The sequence below is a fragment of the Monodon monoceros genome, unplaced genomic scaffold (assembly GCF_005190385.1).
Source record: "Monodon monoceros isolate NGI ecotype Baffin Bay Population unplaced genomic scaffold, NGI_Narwhal_1 Super_Scaffold_8, whole genome shotgun sequence".
Taxonomy (NCBI): Eukaryota; Metazoa; Chordata; class Mammalia; order Artiodactyla; family Monodontidae; genus Monodon; species Monodon monoceros.
Window position 1 is genome coordinate 59,079,021 of NW_021703785.1, and position 24,521 is coordinate 59,103,541.

Sequence of the window (24,521 nt, forward strand, 5' to 3'; positions counted from 1 at the left end):
ATAAGCATCTCCCCAACTCCACCACTGGCAAAGAGTGAATCAGCTTCTGCTCAAATAATTGCAACCACGGGGAACTCACAGCGTTGGGAGACAGCCCTTGCAAGTTACCATGGTCCTCCTCATGGTTGGTTCTTTTTCTTAAAACCGTCAGTATCAACATCAAAAGTCTGCACTCACGGAAAAGACTGCAGGTCCCCTGAGAGCTGAGCCCAGGTTGCTGGTTCACTGCTACATCCACCAGACCTGGCACAGTGCCTTGGAACCTAGTAGGCAGGTAAGAGCTATTGGATGGATGGATGGATGGATGGATGGGATGCCAGCTCTGGATGCTGTAGAATAAGTTATACATATTTATTCCCCCATCATACTACAACTTAGAGTTCAAAGCATGCAAGAATGCACTATATCTACATTAAAGGTTTGGGGAAATTTCATGTGAAACAGTTCTAGAGGTGTAAATATCCTAAGACATATAAACGATTCCGGGCTTGAGTGTCAACAGTTTACTTTAAAGTGAATTTTACCCACTGATGACAAGGGTGTGAGTAGTCGTCAGATAAAAAACAGCCTCATTCTTTTTCAAATATTAACTCTAACAGGTGCCTGAGAGAAAATTACTAAATCTTCCAAATCTTCTTCTTTTCTTTAATCATTAACAACATATAACCTACCGTGTATTTTGTACTTAACACAATGCCTAAGACCTTAATTGAAATGTATGAGATTCTGAATAGGTCACAAGGACAGACTTTGGATAGAATCTGCTTATTCTTTCCCAAAATGTGCATTTGTGTATTGACAACATGGTCTCTTTCTCAAACTGAGTCATCAGATTTATTAACTGTTGTATCTGAAAAGAACAAGATTGTTAATAGTACTTATAATATTTATTATATTACATATAAATAAGTGCATTCACTTTTATTAATAATAAATAAGGCAAGTCACCCTGTTCCAAACTGATTGTGCTATATCTTGCATTGGTTTTTTTTCTTTCTTTCTTTTTTGCAGAATGCCATTTGCTAAAAGTTTCAAGTCATGCCCAATGACTGATTTATTGTTTTCTTCACAGGAGGAGGGGAGAAGCATTAGGTACCTGGTACCCAGCAAAAGCCCTAATGGCAGAGTTATCAGTGAAATTCCTCAAAGTGACAAAGGGCTAGATGAGGGGTTCCTTGCTGGTACAACCAGGTCACAAGCCTAAGAAGGCTTGACGGGTATGGCTGGCTCCCTCCCCAGGGCCTGCTCTGTTTCCGATCTGGGCTTGGCTGGCCGGGCTGTGCTCCTTCCCCTGGCTCTCTGCAGGACCTCAGGCTCCAGGAATTTGGACCGAGTGGTAGAGACATCGCCGACAGAGACGGCAATTACCAGCTTCCTCCCTATGCTGTCTTGTGATTCAAAGCAGATTCTGCTCCACTTTTTTAAAAGGGGAGCACGTTAACGCTGGAGACCCACGAGAACAGAAACAAGCAAGGAAACTCTGACAGTCCCATACAAGAGTCCGTGAGTAAACAGCTCATCTGCGGTGAACCGCGGCTGGGATGTGGTCATGGGGAGCCCAGGGGCATGAAGGTCTGGTTGCTCTGTCCCTTCAGGAGGTTATAGGAGCTTCAGGAGTCCTGGGAACTGGTCATTTCACAATGACCTCCAAACACACACACAGAAAGACCCCCATGTCCATGCACGTCCCTCCCCTTGAGATGCCAAGTCATCCAGGGACTGCCTTTGTGCTTGCCTACAGGATGGAAGAGTTGAGAAAAAGAGGATACTCTTCCATGTGGGGCCTTTATCTGAAATAAACACCTTTGAGTCCAGTGGCTTTACATGCAAATTTCTCATCCTCAAGTGACTTTGGACTGGGCCTCCCTCACACCAATCCTGTCTGACACCAAAGTCAGACAACTTAGCAGAAATTGCTGCAGGCTGTCTGTGTAGCACAGTCACTGAAAACACTTTTTGCTTTACCTTCTTTCCTTTGCATTAATTTCCAACTAATGCACTCTCTTCCTCGAAGGGGTATATTTCTGTAGTAGGAGTTATATTTGTATCATTCTACTCTCTGTGAAAGTGTTCTTTTTTACGAGAATAATTCACATCACAAGAATTCTGATATCCTAGGTACAATTAGCTCATGGCTCGATATTTTAATGTGCATTTATATTCCCAATATTTCATGTACCACCCATAGGAGACCAGGACTGGAGTCATGGGCCTCTTTCTATCCTCATGTTTTCTTAAATGAGCCACTGAGCTCTCTAAACCTCATCATCTCTATATTTACAATATAATAACAGCTACCTTGTAAGATTGTTGCAATGATTAACTGAGAAAATATACTAAATCCTTTTTAACATAGTATATTTTTGTTGTTACTATTATTATTAATGATAGACACGGCCCACCTATAAGCTAGCTAAGTACCAAGAAAACGGAGTAGGATGTACTTCTTACATTTATTTTCCAACATAATGGTTTGCTTCTGGTCTGACCAGAGCTTTACCCAAGGTCACACATGTAGTAAGTGACAGAGCAGGCCTAAAATCCAGGCCTTCCGACTCACAGTTTGGTTTCTCAGTATTTCTAATGCGGACACAACAGGATACACTGAAGCATCCGGTGCGAGCGGACAGGGGCGGGTAACAAGCCAGCTAAGTGATCAGCACCCTCAGCCTGTCCCAGCGCCCGATGCCTGCTTCTCTGCAGGATGGACCGGCTCTTGCCTCACTTGCATCTCTTCCCTCCACTGCAGGAACCATGAGGTCTGTCCTGCTTGCTCTCTTCCTCCTTCATGCCTGTCCCCCTGGAGGAGCCAGCGACCTCCCTGAGGACCTGACGTTGCTGAGGACGGAGCTCGCGCTTCGCCTCTACCGGATCGTGGCCACGGACGGCAACCGAACCAACCTGGTCCTCTCCCCCGCCGGTGCTTTCATCCCTCTGGAGCTCCTGCAGTTCGGAGCCCAGGGGAACACCCGGAGGCAGCTGGTCCAGGCCCTGGGGTACACCGTCCACGGTAAGCGGGCCGCTGCTCCCCCTACTCTGCTGCCCACGCCCACTGCCCTGCTCACACTTACCCTCCTGCCGTTTAGGCTGTCCCCAGGGGGCAGGCAGAGAAGGTTGCCCACAGGCAAGTGCACAGCAGAAGGCACTCAAACTCTGCATCGTTACTCCAGATGATGTTTAAGGTTCCCTCTACTCTAGGTTTGGTGGCAATTTCTCAGTTGCATTTCACAAGCCCTTTCATAGTGCTTACTAGGTGTCAGGATGTGTTTGAAGCACTTTACAAATATAATTTAATTCATTGTCCCAACAACCCTATTGAGGTAGGTAATTATCTCATCAAACCTATTTTAGAGATGAGCCTAGTTAGGCACAGAGAGTACAAACAACTTGCCCAAGGTCACACAGCTAGGAAGCAGCAGAGTTGGGACTCAAACCCAGGCTGTCCGGCTTCAGAGCTCGCACTGTTGACCAACCTGCTTTCATAAATCTGTGACTTCAAGGCAGGGCCATACCTACCAACATAATTCTATGATTATGGGCTTCAGAACAGCTCTGTCAGTGGCGGCAAGAGCCTCATGAATGCCAGGTCAGCCACACCTGGCCCACACTCAGGGCCTGGCAAAGCCTGGCCTTGGTCCCAACCTCCCAACTCCATACAAACACAGACACTCGTGCACACAGCTTTTTCTTCTCTTGGAATAAGATGCCAGTAAAAAAGGATGGGAGCTACAATTGTATAAATTAATACTTTTTAGAAAGCACAGGAACTAATACCAGGACAGTCATGGCAAGAGCTTCCTTTGAGTTGGAATCTTGAGTTGGCAAGTAAAGGTGAGCCCTCCAAACATCAGGCCACAAGGCACCAGCTGTGCGTCCTGTCCCCCTCCATCCGTACCCTGTCCTCTGCCAAAACAATTCTTGTGGGCCTGCTGGCCAACAGACAAATGTGTTTTCTCTCTGGGGATAAGTGAAGACAAACATAAATTATCAAGCTGAATTTTCCTCAGCAAGTATATCACGGAAATGCACGTATCCATGGAGTCACTCTTGGACAGCCACATTAGATTCAGTGCAACACAATCCATCAAGTACTTTTGAGCTCCTGCGCGTGGGCTGGTATTACGCCAGGAATTTAGCAGCCAGGTATGTAAGGAAACCGCTGAACACAAAAGCTCAGTCTCATAGGAACGATGCGCATAGAAACACATTTAACACAAGGCAGTGTCATTTGAAATAAGTTAGTACAGGGGAGGGAATGATGTATTCCACTGGCAGATCAGGAAGCCTCCCCAGAAAACATGACACCTGAGTTAGCTTATGAAGAATAAATAGGAATATGAAAGAGGGGCGGGCATTTCAGCCTTGAAACAGATTCTCCCAGAAGTCAGGGTTACGGGGAAAGTGAGAAATGCAAGTGCAGTTACCCTGCAGAGAAAGAGAACCGATGACAGTCAATTCTTTGTTTACAGGGACAACCATGGTACCTGGTTAACCAAATATGATGATTAACAGGGTTTCCATAGAGCCCATTCAAGAATTACCAAACTTCCAGAATTGCTTAATGGTCAGACTCTGTGGAACATAATCCCACCTTTTTTTTTCTTACTCATAAATGGCTTCATTATCTTATGGAGCCATGGTTAATTATTACGAACAGGAATGCGCTGCTTACAGAGCTCTAGTTAATAGAATACCCCTGGATTTTTGTTTGCCACAAAATTGCTCAGAGAATCAGCTGCGTGCTGACTGAAAAACAACCTGCCACTGCCCACCACCCCTGCCCTGGCCCAGCCTTTCTCTTACAAGTGGGTGCAGTCCAGGGGCTTGGGGCACTGTTCCCGTCTGATCAACAGAGATCCATCCAAGTTCACAGTGGGACCCATGGGCCCTGTCTTCTCACTGACATCCAGCCAATAGGTGACCACCAGCAGCTTTGCCAGGATCCCCACCTGCTGGTGCTAAAGCACAGCACGAGTTTCAGAACAGGCACCAGTGATATCCCCCCAAAATACCTTTGTTTTCACCGCATGAAACACACGATTTCCCAATGGTCCAAGTTCGAGGAATTCCCATTGCTTTTCCAGGTAAATTAATAAAGAATGCTTTACAGCTTTCTATTCATCACAAGAATGATGCTGGGAACAGAGGCCTCAGAGATGGAGGTAGCCTGGCCCCTGGGAAAGAATCTTGTTTGATGATGCATATGGACTCACTTTTACAGTCATTATGTCATTTGGTCCTTAGAGAAAACATATGCAATCGCTAGGCCTCCTAAAGTCCCCATTTTACAAATGAGACAAGAGGTTAATGATTTGGTAAGACTCAGCTCACCCCACAGGCAAGTGGATTCCAGTTCCAGGTTTTCTGACTCCAGTCCTATGTTCTTTCCTCAACTCTTTAGCCCCACTGTCAACCACTGAGAGTTGCAGAAACATATCTAAGCACCTTACCTTCTTGATTTTTCACCAGACTCATCTTCATCACTCTCTCAGCTCAACCAAACCCTTTGCACATCATCCGAAACTTAACCCTCTTTAATCAGCATCACAAATTGCCAACTGAGAATTTTATATAATTAATCTTACAATCCAGAACCCCTCCCCCCGCCCCTGGATTCAGTGTCACATTCAAGACGTTCAGTTCAGCTAACGTATTGAGAAGGAAGGCTCTTTCCAAGCTGGTGTCTCAAATGAGTTAAAAGGCTGGTCTGCAGCGGGACTCAGGAAAATACCATTTCTTCTAGCACTTTCCTGCCACTCTGCGCCATCCCAGGGACCCTCCCTTCAGACCCTCCACCCTCCCCGCTACATTCCTGATCTACTGCAGCCCCCTGGTTTCCCTCCTTCTCGCTCACTGTTCTGTTAGAGCCACCCAGCCCCTCCAGCAGGAAGGACAGCTTTGTAGGAGGGGAGGCGGAGGAGACAGGAATTGAGGCAGCAGTTTCAAGGGCTGGGGCGGAGGGGGGAGCCGTTTGTCACCACTCACTTCAGTCCCTTTTGCCACATTACAGACAAGACCTAGGAAACGCAGCAAAACAGGAGGCTTCGTGAGGCTCTCCCGAGCAGAGGAGCAGACTGTTCCCAGCCCACCTGTCCTTCACCAGAGGGTGGGAGCCGGGGGGTGACGCCGGGTTACACTGAGCAAGTTTATTAATTTGCCTGAGCCCCGGCTCCCTCATCTATACATGGGATCATAATTGCACTTAATTCACAGGGTTGTGGAAAGGGTTAACCATGACCATGCACGTAGAGCGTTTAACAGAGTGTGAACACCGCCAACCTTCAGTATCTTTTATTCTGACGCTGTCTGTTCATTCCGCCAGCATCTAGAAAAGCACTTCCAATGTGCTAATGGTAGGGACAAAGCAGGCTCAGGTGGAGACAAGATTTCTCAAGCGTCTTGACTCTGCTAATTGGAAGTGCCTGGCTAGAAGGACAGCTGGTCCTCTGGGCCAGAGAGGGTGAGAGGACAGAGAGCTCTGTGACCATCCCCTGAGGTCACGTGACACTGAGGACCACAGAAATGTCTCCGTTCTCCCCTGCAGACAGTCTACATTCTACAGGGACATGATTCCATAAGTACTTATGACCTTCCTCAGTAGAGGAAAATCTGATGGGAATTTTTTTTCATTCATGGCTTTTCTCATTAAAAGAAAAAGCAAGCACTTGAGGAGCAGCACAGTTGTCGACTCTAGGAAGCAGCTTTGGTAGTGACAGTTCTGTGGAGTAGAATCTGCCCACAACCCCGTTCTGCAGCCTGGTGGCTGGGGACCCTGGTCGGCATATATTCTGTGTCCCCAGAAGGACTCTGGCCGGCACGTCAGGGGTAGGGGGTCTGCTGCTGCCTCTTGGCCTGGCCTCTGTGACATGAAGGATGGGACGTGGTGTGGACGGACCCCCAAGCCAAGACAGAGAGTCACTCTACCTGGCGCCCTGGGAGAGCCAGTAGGGGCAGGGTGGGGCAGGAATAGGGTGCAAAGCCTGGGTGTCACGGGGGAGATTTGTGGGCAGCCACTGGGCCATGCCTAAGACGAAGAGGAGGCCAGGAGGACAAGGGAAGGGCCGTGTTCCAGAGGCAGCCTGCCTGGGAAGGGGTCCTGACTGCTGGAAGAGCCCAGCCTGCACGTCTCAGGAGGATACTCAACTGTGTCATGACTCAGCAGCAGGCAAGAGGCCTAGCTCCAGCTCCAGATGCCCAGGGCTGGGGGGAGAGACCCGCAGTTGTGAACAACAGCACGAAAAAGAAATCTACTGTTGACTATGGAGAGAAGGAAGCAATCTGCTGTGTAAGCCGTGAATAACCAGAAGCCCAGCTGCCGCCAGGAAGGTGGAAACCATTGACTCTCTCAAATGCCTATTATTTCCTCAACATTCTTGCAGGTTCTCGCGGACATGAATAATAACGGGCTGTCTGCTGGGGCTCAGGGGGATGAGGGAATGTAGCACTGGGCTACATTTCTGACTCAAGGTGTTTAGGAAGCATAGTCTCTGAGAGGTTGGTAGTGTTTTTCTATTTGACTTAATCCCAGGCTGATTTCTTTCAAATCTAGTTTCTTCCCCCTCAACTTATTTATTTATTTATTTTTTTTTTTTGTGGTACGCGGGCCTCTCACTGCTGTGGCCTCTCCCGTTGCAGAGCACAGGCTCCGGACGCGCAGGCTCAGCGGCCATGGCTCACGGGCCCAGCCGCTCCGTGGCATGTGGGATCTTCCCGGACCGGGACACGAACCCATGTCCCCTGCATCGGTAGGCGGACTCTCAACCACTGTGCCAACAGGGAAGCCCTCTTCCCCCTCAACTTTTAATCTGTGGATCCAGGCTAATTCCTGAGCAACTTAGCTATGACTTTACCCATTTGACTGTCTATGGTGGATGAACCGTGGGAAATGAGAGTGGAGCCTCTGGGGTCCCATTCCCTTGCAACGTGCAAACAGAGCTGGGGCTAACTCCTCTCTTACATTCACCATTTTGATCGATCCCAACATCTTTTTTGCAGACCCAAGGGTCAGAGAGTGGCTTCGAGCTGTTTATACCGCGCTACCCAGCGCCAGCCCTGGCGCCAAGCTGGAGCTGACCTGCACCCTCTACGTGCAAACGGGGATGCCACTCGCCCCCTGCTTCGTGGAGCAGGTCTCCCGGTGGGCCAACAGCAGCCTGGAGGCAGCCAACCTCAGGGAGCCCAATGGCACCACCATCCTGGCCAACGGATGGGCCCCCAGGCAGACCACAGGTAAAGGAAAATCGTCCACCTTGATGAGGCTAAAGGTGGAGGGCTGAAGAGACAGGTCCCCCCCCCGTTACTCATCAGAAGCCAGGCGACGGGTCCTCAGGCCGCCCTCAACTGCAGCAGAACCTTCTCCTGTTGGAAGACCCTACCCTTGAGTGAAGCAAGGCTCACTTTTGGTCCCATTCTGCCCCTCCCCCACCCCCAGAGACACAGGCACAAACGCAGGCACACCCAGAAGGGCGCTCTTCAGAGCCTCCCACCCCCAGCCGAGCCCTGCAGGCTTTGTTCCATGCAATGCCCCCCAGGTGTGTTCCCACTGAGCTCTGTTCTCATCGACAGCTAACTCCCTTCAGAGCGAGAGGCAGTAGGAGCCCCAAAAGTGGTATCTTGGGAATTTAGCTTAAGGAAGTACTTGTATGTAATAAGACGTTTAGCCCAGTATTATCAAAGAAAAAGACTGATAAATAACCTACCTGTCCAGCAATTAGGGATGATTCAGTGAATTATAGCACCTACATATCATGCAGCTGTAATTACCATCAAAGATGATGAACATCATTAACATCTACTGAGTGTTCAGTTTATTTATCTAGCACCCTTCTAAGTGCTCCGTGCCTATTAGCTCAGTTCCCCCTCACAGTAATCCTAAGATCTAAGTGCTATTATTGTCCCCATTTTACAAACGGAGAAACTGAGGCACAGAGAATTGTGCCTCCTGCCCTGCACCCGCAGAGCCAGGATTCTAACCCAGGCAGTCTGGCTCCAGCATCCTTGATGATTACAAAGGTTACACAGAAATAGGGAGAACGTTGAAGAGCCAGTGTTTAAAAGACAGAACAGGGAATACGTACTTTACGAATTGAGAACAATATGTTTGCCGGCAGGAGTGCAGAGTTAAAATGCAGACGTTAAGATCTTTATTGATGAGGAGGTTTCCTCTCTTTCAGTTTTCTCCAACGTTTCACAATGTCTTTCAATTTACTTAAAAACGTTTAACTCCCTGTTGCAGCTGTTGTGCTTCCGGGAGACGCAAGGCCACGGTTTGCTGCTATCAACCCCGCGGGTAGGGGTCGGTGCGGCGCCGGGGAATGGATGGTCCTCCAAGAAAGACGGGTAGTTGGTGCCCCGAGACCGGGGCCAGGCTGCTTGGGTTCAAATCCAAGGTCTCTGTCTTGGGTAACTGGGCGGATGGTGACTTTGTAGCTCACAAGTATGAGACCTTGGACAGCCTATCTGAGTCGTGGTGCCCCATCTTTAAAACTGGGAATAACAATAGAGCTGGCAGGGGGAGTTGGGGAGCGTTTGCTAAGCACTGAAAACAGAGCCTAGCGCAAAGTGTGTGTTTAGTAAATGAATAATGAGCTGGAGCAACGTGGCCGCTTGACGAGTGGCCAGCCCGCTCCAGAATTTCAAGCCCATGCCCTGGACGTTGTTGTGTAAACAAAGGCTCTGCCAGGCATGAGGCCCAGCAGCATTTGGGGCCATGGGGGTGGGGGGTAGAGGTGACACTGTGCAGCGTCTCCCATCACAGCGCCCAGTCCCTCCCAGGGGGCTGTCTGAGCTGCGCAGGCCTCGCGCTTCCTGGGAAACGGTCCCAGCCGGAACACAGCTGGAACAAGCCAGGGCATCCCAAGCTGTTCGGAAAAAAATTAAAGCATGGTCTCCAACCACAGCTCGTTACAAACACTACAGTTCCACAACTAAGTACTAAAAAGCAAGCTACGAACCCAATTTCGGGGATGCCTCAGCACCCGGGAGGGTGTGCACGCAAGCGTCAGCGTCACAGCGGCGCTCCGCTCTCTGCTTGCAGGTGAGCGTCCCGGGGGCTCCACCTGAGAGCAAGGCGGCGGCGGCGTGGAGTCCGCACAGCTGGTGCTGGTGAGCACCGTGTCCTTCCAGAGTGCCTGGCGGCACCGATTCTCCTTCTCGGACACTCAGCTCCTGCCTTTCACCTGTGCCAAGGACGTCGTCCTCCAGGTCCCCATGATGTACCAAACGGCCGAGGTCAACTACGGTGGGCCGCGAGAGCCCGGGAGGGAGCCGTGAGGGCAGGAGGGGGAGGCCAGGGCTTCGCTCTGAAAGGATGGGGCCGAGCATCACTGCGATACCCTCGGCTGTGCGGGGCCCACGGAGGAAGGACAGACCAGGGAGCCGGAGGCTATCAGGATAGTGAGGGGGCACACGGGGAAGAGAAACCAGATTTCATGCCTGGCCTTTCCTTCCGCGCTGAGTAAAGGGGGGGACTTAGTGTGAAACCAAGAATGTCTGGGCAAATCCCTTCCCCTGGCAGTCACTCCCGTAAAATGAACACCGGCCTCAGTGTTCAGTGCTGAGAAAGGATGGAAGGTTGAGAGTCCAGTCTAGAAGGTTCTCGAGAGCATGTCCACCCGAAAGTGCCACTGGCCTGAAATACCAGGGTTCTCTGCCTGCCTACCCTGCCCACTGTCACTCATCCCCCTCGCAGTGGAGGTACGCCAGGCTGCCCCCCATCCCAGCAGACTAGTGAGTACTGTGGGTGCTCCAGTGGGGCCCCAACGAGGCCAGGGAGGGAGGGACCCCGCTGCCCATCCCCCACTGCCCTGCCCCCTACACACCTCCTCTCCCCTGCACCCCGCCAAACCCTGGTCTGCAGGCTCAGCTCCCTCCGGCTTGTGGGACTAATTATGTTGTTATTCACTAATTAAGCCAGTGAGACTTGAATCAGTGTTTTAGGAACTTCGGTGTTTAGAAAACTTGCTATCATCCTGGTTTGATTCCATACAGGACCCTTGTGAGCTCTCAGTGAATTTATTCATTAGTTTATTCAGCCAGTACTTATTAATTGAGGTCAAGTAAGACGGGAATGAAAGAACGTCTGTTGAATAAGTAAAATATACCTTTACAGCGATTGTAGTTCTTGCTCCTAACATTTCCCCGTCGCTGCTGTGACCCAGGCTTGATCCGTCCGCTGGGCGGTGGCTGGCAGGCAGGCTCTGAGAGGCTCTTGCTTTCCCCAGCGTACAGTGGCTGGCACATAATGGAGGCTGAGCAAATATTTATTGAACAGATACAATAAGGAGTATGAACCATGCCCCTGTCTTTCCCCACTGATCCTAAGATTTTGCCTTAGTGACCCGCCAACTCAGCTGTCCCTCGACATTAAGGCCCAGACCTCCCCGTCCTCCCAGGGAAGGGATCAGGCCTGGAGCTCCACCTGAGACCGGGGCTGCCACAGACCGCCAGGTCTCCCCAGCCCAGCTGGATGCTGCATGTTACTTGCCCATCTTGCCCTGTCACTGAGTCTGGCCACTGCGTCTGCATTCACCAGCAACCCTCGCCGGGTCTTCTGATCTCTGGCCATCTGGGTCTGCTGCCACCGTCCCATCACAAGCTTCTGAAATCAGGCTCTGCCCAATGGCCTGGACTTGTCCTCAGCCAGCCAGTGTCATTGCCCACAAGCTCCCAGCTGTCCATCCTGAGACCTACAGGGTACAAATTACATCAGGTCAAATCCGGCCCGGACTTCTGTTTCGTTAGGCCTGTGCAGTGCTTTCGAAATTGAGAAATTTCCCGTGACATCTGGGTTTAGAGCTTTTGTTGAAAGATAGGAAAATCTGGCACAAAGAGCCTGGGTCCTGACATGGCAACAACAAGCCAGGATTGGACTGGCTGCCCCTTTAAGACAGGCTCTCCCGTGTGCCATCCTCCCCACCCTGCCCAGCCACTGCCGGCCCTGGGGTTCAAGCCCCATGAGAATATCTTAGAGATGTTCTAGGTCTTAGGAGTAGAAAAGATGGCCACAGCTACCCACAGTCTTCGGCCTCAAACTGCTCCCTGAGGCAGAGGTGGACACCGTGTTTGTTAATAAAATGCATTGTTTCCACTTCTGTGAGCTGGCCCTTCCCAGGGTCTGGCACTGTTAGGTTCCCTGGACTCCTGGGACAGAACTAACCCCCCATCCGCTGAATCCCCAGGCCAGTTCCAGGACCCCGCGGGCCATCAGGTAGGGGTGCTCGAGCTGCCATACCTGGGAAATGTGGCCAGTCTCCTCCTGTTGCTGCCGAGAGACAGAGACACGCCACTGAGCCACATTGAGCCTCACCTCACAGCCAGCATCCTCCACATCTGGACCTCCAGCCTGAAGAGAGCCAGGATGGACGTGCTCCTGCCCAGGTGAGCCAGCTGCGTTGTCGTGACGGGGGGCTCTGCAGCCTGCTTCAGTCAGCCAGACCTGGAACCCAGGTGGCCTGACTCGAGGGTCTGTACAGGTACCTTGGAGGAATGTGCCCTAAATCTTGTCACATCCTAAGAGTATACAAACATCATTTTCAAAACCAAAGAGGCAAGATCGCTTATGCAATTGAGCAAATACAGATATAATTCTGATCTGAAGGCAAATTAAAGCATACGAATTCAAGACTTTAGGTCCTTGTGCTGAAAGTTTTATTCTTTCTAAATAAAGGTGAGCCTTTCTTTAAGAAAACCCAATGGGTACCAATACAAAACCCCAAGAGGTGAAAAAGTTAAATGATGGTGCTGGATTTTGCTTCTGCAAAACAAAACCTATTTGCAAACCTCATTACTTTACAAAGGATTCCTCAACGAACATCTTTAAATGATAAGCTTCTCCGGTACATTTGAAATCAGAGTAAATGCGTAATTAATTTGTACACCAGCATCAAGCAAGAAAAGTATCCGAGGGTTCATTTGAAGCATGTGGATTCTTCGTGTGCCTTCCCACTGGCCGCCTTGGGCTCCTCCACTGACCAGGCTGTCAGCAGCGCTGAGCCAGAGGCCTTGGCAGTGGTCCCTCGAGGAGTTAAAAATAAGTCCAGGCACTGGAACAAAAACACACAGAGACCCAGTGAGTGAAGGGCCAAGGTCTAAAGTGGGATCCGGCATAGCGAGGGCAGAAGGTGAACTAAACTCTAAGACAAAGCCTATCTCTCCAAGCGAAATATTTAGACCCCAAATCAAAGTCCAAAGACTGGCTATTTCAACAGATCTCTCTGGCATGGAGCAGAAGCAGCCCTGATCTTTCTGTTATGTGTGAGAGAAGCTCAGCAAAGGAGGAAGAGCGTTCAAGGCTAAAAGTGGAGAGAAAATACAGCCAGGTGCAGGAATTTGCTACAGTCTTTTTGAGCGTATGAGGCAGATGGCTGGCCTTGTCCTGGAGCAGCTGGTATAAGGAAGAGGCCCCAGGGAGGTGCCTAGCTCCATTGCGAACTCTTCACTGGTGCTGAATCTGCCTTTAGAACTTGCAAACCCTTGAGGAATGATCCTAAAAAACTTTGGAGGACAGAGAAGGGACAGGAAGGCAGAGGTCATAGTAACCCAAGTATTGCTTCACACCTGACCTCATCCAGATTAAACAACAAAAAAAAATTAATCTCCCTAAGACTGCCTGCTGTCTGAGAAGGATAGAAGATTTTAGGGAAATAAAACTCCCCTTCCCTATTAGGGCTATTTCACAAGCAAAACTAACCAAGTTTTAAAAAACTAGCTTTAAGCCCTTTAGGGAATAAAGAAGGAAGTAAAAACTATTTTAGGTCTAGATTTGGGTACGAAACTTTGGACCATGGTAGACGCAAGTCAGCTTTTGGGCAAGAATTTTCCTCTAGTTCCACAAATCATTGATTCATCACTTAGTATGACCTGCTGTAAAGTCAGCCTGCATATTTTACTTAGCAAGAGCAAAAACTAGGGCACTCTGTGGGTAGCCAGGCAAAAATTGTATGGCAATGACGTGAGCCTTCTGGTTAAACATCACCAAGCAGTGCATCAGTAGATTCTGGATGAATTATGATATCTACCTTCCAAAGTAAACTTTTATTTATAAAGAAATAAAATGGAATATATAAGGACTGTCAGTCTTCATTAGGAACATTATCATACCAAAAGAATAATCAAGAAAACCCACAAGAAAGACTAATTATGTCAAATATATATTTGTTTAATGAGTAAAACACTTAGTTTTTAGGTCAACAAAGTGGGAAGCCAAACAATGAGCATTTTTTTCTTATGTTAGACATGATATGTGCATTTTCTTAAACCCACCAGATCTCATATACCCCAAATGAGCTTGCCCTTCCCTCAAGGAGCTGCTGATCATCGTCATGTGCATTTTGTGCTTTTCTGAGGGTGTTTTCTTTCTTCCTTTTTAAATTGAGAGATAACTCACATACCATAAAACCCATTCTTTTAAACGGATTTACAATTAAAGTGTACAATGCAGAGGTTTTTAGTATATTTGCAAAGTTGCGCAACCATCACCACTATCTAATTCCAGAACATCGTCATCACCTCAAAAAGAGACTCCACACCCTTTAGCAGTCACTCGCATCCCCCTCGCCGCAGCCCTAGGCAATCTACTCTCTCTCTCTGTGGATTTGTCTTTTCTGGACATTTCATGTAAATGAAATTTTGCAATACATGGCCTTTTCTGTCTGGCTTTTTTCACTTGGCATAATGTCTTCAAGGTTCATTCTTGTTGTAGCCTGTGTCAGTACTTCATTCTATTTTTTTTTTTTTATAAATTTATTTATTTATTTATTTTGGGCTGCGTTGGGTCTTCTTTTCTGTGCGAGGGCTTGCTCTAGTTGCGGCGAGTGGGGTCCACTCTTCATTGCGGTGCGCAGGCCTCTCACTGTCGCGGCCTCTCTTGTTGCGGAGCAAAGGCTCCAGACGCGCAGGCTCAGTAGCTGTGGTGCACGGGCTTAGTTGTTCCGCGGCATGTGGGATCTTCCCAGACCAGGGCTTGAACCCGTGTCCCCTGCATTGGCAGGCAGATTCTCAACCACTGCGCCACCAGGGAAGTCCTTAAGAAATTTCTTTTTTTTTTTTTTTTTTTGTGGTACGCGGGCCTCTCACCGTTGTGGCCCCTCCTGTTGCGGAGCACAGGCTCCAGATGCGCAGGCTCAGCGGCCATGGCTCACGGGCCCAGCTGCTCCGCGGCACGTGGGATCTTCCCGAACCGGGGCATGAACCCGTGTCCCCTGCATCGGCAGGCGGACTCTCAACCACTGCGCCAACAGGGAAGCCCCAGTACTTCATTCTATTTTATGGCCAAGTAATATTTCATTGTGTGGATATACTACATTTTATTTATTCATTCATCCACGTATAGACATTTAGGTGCCAAGACACTTTTTGGCTTGTTTCTGTTTTTTGGCTGCCACAAACATTTGTGCACATTTTTGTGGCTATATATTTTCAATTATTTTGGGTATATACCCTAGGAATGGAATTACCGGGTCATGTGTTAGCTCTACACTTTACAGTTTGAGGAACTACTAGACAGTTTTCTAAGTAGCTGCACCATTTTACACTCCCACTAGCAATGTATGAGGGTTCCAGTTTCTCCATATTCTTGTCAACAGTTGCTATTGTCCTTTTTTTCCCTAAGACCCTCTTCATGTTTAATGGGTACAGAGTTTCAGTTTGCGATGATGAGAAAGTTCTGGAGTGGATACTGGTGATGATTGGACAACAATGTGAATGTACTTAACACCACTGAATTATACACTTAACATTGTTAAAATGGTAAATTTTATATAATGTATATTTTACCATAATTTTTTTAAAGGCCCCTCTTTATGGAGGCAAGGGAGATAGGGAAAGGGCAAAGACTGCCTTCCCAAATTGTGGATTAAAAAGTAGGGATGTTATAAAGCTTGCACTCAGGAACTGTGTCGTTATTCTTAGTTACATTAGTCAGGATGCGTTCACCTCCTCTGCCCTTCAGCAATGCCCTCCTCTGTGCTTTGGCCTCCTCCTCAGGCTGGGGGCAAGTCACTGCAGCCTGGGTGACCTCACAACTGTGTGTGACAACAGCTGTAGGGGGAATCCCCTGTCTTTTTGATTAGAGCCATTATGGCACGTGAACTGGTCTCTCAGTCTGACTTTCATTTATATTTCCCTAAAGACTACTAATGTCAACAATGTTTTCATGTGCTTGTTGGCCATTTATATATCTTTTTTGGAGAAATATCTGTTTGAATTCTTCGTTCATTTTTAAATTGGTTATGTGTCTTTTTATTGTTGAGTTACAATAGTTCTTTCTATATTCTAGATACTAGCTCCTTATTGGATACATGATTTGTAAATATTTTCTCCCATTTTGTGGGTTGTTGTCTTTTCACTTCCCTAATGGTGTCCTTTGAAGCACAAATGTTTTTATTTTGATAAAGTTTAATCTATTTTTGTTGTTGTTTCTTGTGGGTTTTTTTGGTGTCATACCTAAGAAACCATTGCTTAACCAAGGTCACATAGATCTGTGTCTATGTTTTCTCTAAGAGTTTTCTAGTTTTCACTCTTATATTTAGGTCTTTGATCCATTTTGAATTAATTTTGGGTATGGGATGAAGTAGAGGTCCAACATCATCCTTTGCATGTGGCTTTCCAGTTGTTTCAGAGCCATTTATCGAAAAGCGTATTCTTTCTTCCCATTGAATTTTCTTGGCACCCTTGTCAAAATCAATTGGCCATAAGTGTATAGGTTTATTTCTAGACTTTCAATTTTATTCCATAGGCACAAATATCTATACTTTTGCCAGTACCACACACACTCTTGACTGATTACTATAGCTTTTTAATATGTTTAGAAATCAGCAAGTGTGAGTCCTTCAACTTTGTTTTTCTTTTTTAAGATTGTTTTGGCTATTCTGCGTCCCATGCATTTCCATATGAATTTTAGGATCAGCTTATCAGTTTCTGCCAAATAAACAGATAGAATTTGGTAAGGATTTTGTTGAATCTATAGATTAATTTGGGGAATAATTTCTTTATAACAACATTAGGAGTTTTAACCCATGAACACAAGATGTGTTTCATTTTATTTAGATTTTCTTTAGTTTTTTCCAACAATGTTTTGTAATTTTCAGTGTACAAGTCTTGCACTTCTTTCATTAAATTTATTTCTAAGTATTTTATTCCTTTTTGATGCTATTTTAAATGGGATTTCATTTTCAGATTGTTCATTGCAAGTATAAAGAAACACAATTGATTTTTGTATCTTGATCTTGTATCTTTGATGAACTCACCTATTCTAATAGTTTTTTCTGTGTGTGTGTGTGTGTGTGTGTGTGTGTGTGTGTGTGTGTGTATTCCTTAGGATTTTCTATACACAAGACCAAGTCATCTGTGAATAGATATACCTTTACTTCTTTCTTCTGATTCTGGATGCATTTGCTTTCTTTTTCTTGCGTAAGCGCCGTGCACACCCTTCAGTACAATGTTAAATAGAAGTGGTGAACATCCTTATCTTGTTCCTCATCTGGGGGAAAGCATTCAGTCTTTCACCGTTAAGGATGATGCTAGCTGTGGGAGTTTTATAAATGCCCATTTTGAGGCTGAAGAAGTTCCCTTCTATCCCAAGTTTGTTGAGTGGTTTTTGATTTTATGAAAGAATTCTAGATTTTGTCAAATGCTTTTTCTGCATCTCTTGAAATGATCACGTGGCCCTTGTCCATTATTTCATTAATATGGTGTTTTACCTTGATTGATTTTCATATGTTGAACCCACCTTGCATTTCTGGGATAAATCCCACTTGCTCATGGGGGATTTATATGTTGCTGGATTCAACTTGCTAGTATTCTGTTGAGGATTTTTACGTCTATATTCATAAAGGACACTGGTCTGTCGTTTTCTTGTGATATCCTTGTCTGGTTTTGGTAAAGGGTATTTTTTTTTAACTCAGGATATTTTTGTAGCATTTCTTCTGGACTGGCCTTCGTAGCCATACAAAAAACAAATCACTGTCGTCTTTCATAGTCATACCTCGCTTTTACTGTTGTCTTTAGTTACTAAAAGTGATATTACCCAGTTTTATCACCTACCATAACCACCATACTTGGCTTCAAATGTGCCTTAGCTCTTTCTCAATATCACTGCAAAACAATAAAACCACAGTGGTAACAATAAAGTGCATGAGCTGCACTGGGCATTGTTCTGAAGACTTTACAAGGACTGTTTTATTTAATCTTCACAAAGCTAAGAACTAAGCACTAGTATTAGGCTCGTTTCACAAGCAAGGAAACTGAGGCAAAGAGAGGCAAAGTAACTTGCCCTGAGTCCCTCAGCTAGTAAGAGGCTGAGCCAGCTTTCAGACCCCGGCACTGGATTCCCAAGTTCATGTTCTTAACCACTGTGTTTCAACATTGAGAGTTCTCAAAAGAATGCAGTTTAAGGAAGAAAATTTCAGAAAAGGTGATCCAAAATTTCTTTGAGAAATATCATCATACTTAGAGAAAGCTTGTGCCTTTTTTTGAAACTATTGAACAGATTCAAAACTCACATATACGAGAAAATCTGATTCCTTTGTTTAAAATATTGGTTACATTGTCTTGTATGGCAGTGAAGAACTTTGATATTGTGCAGTATTTTTATTCTCCTACAAGTTCCGCATGGTTTATAGAAACGACCATCTAAATTCCATTTTGAACTTTTTTATTCTCAAAGAAAAATAATGTCAGCTGTAGTTTTAAAGGCTCCTTCAGCGTTAAAGTTTTAAATGCCTTGCCCTTGAAGAAACATGAGGAAGTTGGCATGCTGATTCTTCCCACTCTCGGGACTTGCTAGGAAAACCAAAGACCCACGCTGCACACAGCAAACATGAAAATATGTTGTATCAAAGATAAACACATTAAATGAGACACTCTATCAATTGGCAGTTAGTCAACAACTTCTTTTCTGCACCTACTGTGTGTGAGAAGCCACCCGGGATGCGAGGTAGTGAAGTGTAGACGCCAAGAGCACAGGTTCTGTGCTCAGCCGCATCTGAGTTGAGCTCCACCACGTACTCAGGACGTCCTCTTGGGCAAGCTTCTTAAACTCTTTAAGCCTCAGTTTTCTCATCTGTAAAATGAGGATAATAATAACATAGTTACGTGAAGATGAAATGAGAATATGCACATAAAGTACTTGCTGTAGTGCCTAGCACATAGTAAGCACTCATTAAACATTAATTATTATGAGGAACTAAAAACTGACCAGGCTCTCTTCTCAAATAGTTTACAGTATCATAAATAACAGTAACAGGAAGCAGAATGTTCTATACATCAGAAGAGTCAAACAAAGTGTTTAAAGGGGCCTTAAGAACTGACCGTTACAGAACAGCTGGGGAAGAGGAGGGGTAACAACTGATCTGAGCTTAGAGGAAAGGTCTCAAGGGAGACCTGGAAAAAACAGCAGAAGCAAAGGTCCAGAGTTGGGAGAGAGTGCTGTGTGGTCGGATTAGTCAGGGGGTCAGGGGTCTGGGAAGGAGCAATGACAGATGAAGCTGGAAATGAGCCTGACTTTCAAGTGAGGGGGTTTGGTTGTCATGTGATGTGTATGGAAGTCCACTAAGTGAGAATTTTAAGTGAAAGTTGATGGTTTGTTTTTGTTTTTTAGGTTTAGGATCCAAAATCATTTAAACTTGAAAAACATTTTATATTCCTGGGGAGTTACCGATCTCTTCGACCCACTCAAAGCTAACTTGAAAGGAATTTCAGGTAACACCAGTTCTTCTTCCAAGCTTATTAGCATTGTGTTTGGGGCAGTTTCTAATCAGTAATCATGCACTGATTAAGGGATTCTCATCTACAGAGCCTTCAGAGGTAAACAGCCAGAGTTAACATCATTTAAAAGAATTTAAAAAGTGCTTTGCTTTACATAAGAATTTGTTGCTTCAGATAACAGATTTGCATTGGACTTTGTTGAGGAGGGGGTGTTTCTTGAGACCACCTCTAAGCACCATTTTCAGATGCCATCTTCAGAGTAAAGTCAGTGACCACAGGACACAGTACAACTCCCCTCCTCTGCCTGGCATGACTAGGAGATGCCAGAGACATTGGTGCAACAGAGCCCTTCGTTCTGACCTCCTGCTGTCCTGATGGCCTCACGGTCACTCTGTTTCTACCTCCCCTCCCTCCCTTCCTGTACCTCTCTGTCCTCTTCTAATGAGCTAACCTCGGAACTTACCCTCATCCATCCAACTTCCTTTCTTCAAATTACTCATCCATCTACAACCTTGCCTTAAAATGTCCTCCCTCCCAGAGTCTATATTCAATTTCTTGGCTTGTAGTAGACAAGCTACTCCTAATCAATAGGATCTGTATTCACGTATGGTCTGACAGACTTACATCTAACGTTAAAAGAGAGTGGAATGCCAGAACCTTATCTTCCAGAATCCTCTCAGAAGACCACTGGCTAAACTATTGCCAACTCCAAAGGCCCAGGTTCATTTCTGCTCTGGATGGTAAATTATCTATACGAAGATGACACTGGGGCAGGCATAGCCATTGGCCTTGATGTTTTCCTTGCCTGATGAGCTTGTGAAATCTCTGTTTTGAATGCTAGAACCTCATAGCACAGATAAGTTTTCTAAAGGCTTGCTCAGATTTCTTTAAGCAATCACAGAAAAACATGGGAGTTTGGTCCACAAGAGAAGTCTCAGCTTGGGCATTAGATGTGACCAGTTAGACTACATGGCACATCAAATAAAACACAGGAGGAAGGATCTATTCTAGATTGTTTATAATCCACCAGCTCTGAACTCATTGCTGAAACAAAGAGATAAGCAAGGTGATAGTCCAGTTTGGGTACAGTGCCCCAACAATGCTTGGCACACAGTGGATATCCAGTAAATACTGTTGACTTTGTTGAATGACTCTACCAGAAATTTTGCCTGGTGACACAGACATAATCTAGCACTGCCAGGAAAAGAGGAAGATTAGAGCAAAAGGATGAGAAGCAAGGAAGGAGCAAGGGATGAAGAACTTGAGTTCACTGTCTTTAATAACCTGCAGAATCCAATCACAGTATCTTTTTGTGGCTCTGGAGCTCAGCTATGGCATTCCTGTTTTGATCATCCTAGTTCAAAACTTTGGGGCTGTTCTGACCTTTTCTTCCACACCACTACATTCAAGTAATCACTGTGACTCACCGCTCCTTCCTGGTTCTCAAACCTCTCTGACTTTATGTCTTAGAAGTGCATCCTAAAATGCAGTCAGTTCCGTGTCCTCAAACAGGACTGAGCGCAACCCACATCGTGCAGTTCCCTTATTGGTAAAGACTTCTGAGGCCCATAGCTCCTTTGATAAGATCTAACAAGCAGCTTAGCTTTAAAAAGAACCTTTTAAAATACCTAACCTCTTGTTTTATAATGCAATTAAAGCCTACTTATATTTGCTCCAATCAGCAGAAATATAGGCTCATGGATCTGGCTTGTTAAATAACTATCAAGCAGTTACCATGCACCAAGTGGGAAGCTTGCATGCATGTTTCCTACAGATAAAACACATCCACCTTACAATCTTCTCCCATAAAGTTTTGTTCCTCTAATGCAGGGGTCACCAAATGATGGCCCACCACCTCTTTTTATAAATAAAGTTTTATTGAAACACAGCCACTCCCATTCATTTACAAATCATCCGTGGTTGCTTTCCTGCTATAATGGCAGAATTGAGATGTTGCAACAGATGCCACATGGTCTGCAATGGCTAAAATATTTAATATCTGGCCTTTTACAGATAGAGTTTGCCAACTAAAATATTGCTTTCCAATGCTGTTCTTTAAACATAATCAAAAGACGAGTCACTTTTGTGCCCAAGTAAGCTGTTGACTTAATTCTGGAGACATGGCCACTGAATCTCACTAACAAATCGTCGTATCATGCCTGAATGGGGTATCCACCACCCACCTCACATCTTACTTGCGGAAATGAAATTCCTTATCATATAGCAAAGCATCATTAGAGAGCTTGTCAGAGAGTAAATGATCAGAAAATGCTGGCCTCCCATCTTACAATTAACAAAGGGTTGCAAACAGTTTTGTGCTATTGATGGAAACTAAACAACCACAGGGAACATTTGGCTTTTTCTTTCCATTTGGTTCCAAAGCCCAGTATCATTTTACTCAAGTTCCCCTGCTCCGTTTAAAAGTCACTCATCTCTCCTTTCATGGCATCAGATCCTTTTTTGGCTGCATGATGAACTTGCTTGATATCATTTCAAGGCCCAACTGAGACCAGGGTATAATTTTCCTCCCCAGACAACCTTGACACTACATGTTATGAAGCTTTTAAGAATAATTCCAGTTTCACTTACACTAAAGACATCAGCTAGAGATACCCTTTTTGAGCAATCCCACTTCCTATAGGATCAGCAGGCTTTGATACCAACCCATGCTTCCTAATCCAAGAAATATTCCTTGTGCACCAACTTGAAACTTTGAAGAAACTGTCTTATTCTTGACTTTTGTAAGTGAATAGTTTTCAATCTCTGCTCATGAAGAAGTACAAGTTCCCTGTTACTATGATGTGAATGAGGAAACCACCCACAGTTGTTTGGTTGTGTACGGAAGTTAACTTATGCCATACCAGATGACTGGGCAGAGCTGCAGTAGGTCATCAAGATGGCAACATAGGTCATTCCAGACTTCAGTCCCTTTCTCAAGAAGACCAACTAGCAACTATCCATAGACAAGTCACCATTGTGGAAATACCCCCACCAGGAGGTGAGGCTGAAGCACCCCTCTGAAACACAGAGACTGAGAAGGACCACCTTAGAAAGGTAAGAGGAGTGGCTACACTCTGACCACATCACCCCTCCTCCAGGCTGACATAGCACTAGGTCTATGGTTTCTCCAGTGGGAAAAGAGAGCCCAAGGTAGACATTCAATGTTGCAGGACACATCCTGGTAGGCCCTCTCAGGTCTCTGATCTCAGGGAATCAGATAAGAGATGGAGAAGAGGGGCAAAGCTTACAGCAATCGGCACTCAAACCTTAACAGACCATATTGCAGTGGCACCTGAGCAAAGACCCCAGCCAGCAGCAGTGCCCATCTGCAGAGCCAAGCCAGTGGCCCCATCTGGCCAGAGGGCTCAGTTGGCAGTTCTGTGATTTGGGTCTCCAGTCAAAGGGCCATACTCCCAACCCACCCAGGCAGGAAAGCAAATTCACAGCCCAACCCAACTGCCAAGCATAGCCTCAAGTCCTGCTCATCCAGGAAGCCTGGCCAGAGAACCCAGATAGCCAGGAAGCCTATCCTACAGCCCTGCTTGGGCAAAGAGCCAAGCCAGATGGCCTGCCCAACTGTTGAGCATATCCCCTGACACCATACAACCAGGAAGACTGGTTGGTGACTCTGGACGGCCTTGTGGCCCAACCCATGGTACCACCAAGCCAGATCCCGGCCTGCCACTGCACCTGGCACAGAGCCCAGCCAACAGCACCACCCAGTTGGAAAATACAGCCTGAGACCCCACCTGACCAGGAATGATTGCAGAGCCCATCCCACAACTGCCCAATCATGGTATCCAATCAGTGTACCATCCTGCCAGGGAACACAGCCTGCAACCTCACCCAACCAGAGGTGATTACAGAGCTAGTGGCCCAACCCAACCATAAAACATAGCCAGAAGCCCCGCCTGAACAGGGAGCCCCCGCAGTGGCCCCACTTGAATGCACAGTCCAGCCAGCAGACCCACCCAACCAAGTAACCCAGCCAGCAGCAACCCCTGCAACCTCAGAGCATATGCAGTAGCCTTGCTCAGAGATCCTGGTAGAGAGCCTTACTTGCCCACGACTGCTACCAGCTGACTGGTGAAGGTCTTTCCCTGCCAAAGCAAACCTGTGAAGTCTGGAAGAGGAGACTGCTTACTTAAATACATAGATATTAATGCAAGGAATGAAGGATCATGAAGAATCAGAAAAACATGATACCACCAACAGAAACAAATAAATCTCCAATAACTACCCTAAAAAAATGGAGATCTGTTAACTGTCTAACAAAGAACTCTGAGTAATCCTCTTTAAAAAGTTCAGTAAACTACAAGAATGCACAGACAAACAAAATTAGGAAAACGGTGCACAAATAAGTAACAAGTTCAACAAAGAAATAGAAACCATCAAAAAAACAAAACAAAACAGAAATCCTAAAGTGTAAGAATATAATGACTGCACTGAAGATTAAGAGAGCTTCAACAGCAGACTTGACCAAGCAGAGGAAAAAAAATTGGTGAACTAAAAGATAAATCATTTGAAATTATCTAGTCAGAGGAGCAAAAAGAAAAAAAGAGTGAAGAAAGTCTATGGGAGCTGGGGACATCCATCAAAAGAAACAATATATACATTATGGGAATCCCAGGAGGAGAAGAGAAAGAGAAAGGGATAGAAAGTCTATTTAAAGCAATATTGGCTGAAAACTTCCCAAACTTGGAACAATAAATAAATGGGCATCCAGATTCATGAGGGCCCAATGACCCCAAATAGGTTGAGGATGAAAAGGGCTACACTAAAACACATTATAATTAAATTGCCAAAAGTCAAAGACA

General features: G+C 46.0%; 2 protein-coding genes across 4 annotated transcripts in view; one reads left to right on the plus strand and one right to left on the minus strand.

Moving 5' to 3' along the window:
- The first annotated feature begins 2,754 nt into the window (after nucleotides 1–2,754).
- The window catches only part of SERPINE3 (serpin family E member 3), a 30,562-nt gene continuing 8,795 nt past the window's right edge, over nucleotides 2,755–24,521 (plus strand). The window contains 5 exon segments of the mRNA XM_029209875.1: nucleotides 2,755–3,010; nucleotides 7,996–8,229; nucleotides 10,037–10,240; nucleotides 12,180–12,378; nucleotides 19,598–19,698. Of these exon segments, the coding sequence (XP_029065708.1) occupies nucleotides 2,755–3,010; nucleotides 7,996–8,229; nucleotides 10,037–10,240; nucleotides 12,180–12,378; nucleotides 19,598–19,698 (994 nt within the window).
- Nucleotides 11,490–24,521, minus strand: part of INTS6 (integrator complex subunit 6) — a 111,525-nt gene continuing 98,493 nt past the window's right edge. The window contains exons 19-22 of one of the 3 annotated variants that reach the window (XR_003791687.1): nucleotides 18,906–19,060; nucleotides 12,781–13,043; nucleotides 12,308–12,510; nucleotides 11,490–11,687 (exon numbers count right to left, since the gene is read on the minus strand). The gene's annotated coding sequence lies outside the window, so the exon portion shown is untranslated. Of the gene's footprint in view, nucleotides 11,688–12,307; nucleotides 12,511–12,646; nucleotides 13,044–18,697; nucleotides 19,061–24,521 lie in introns of those variants that run through there. The other 2 variants (XR_003791686.1, XM_029209872.1) reach the window with 2 other exon arrangements.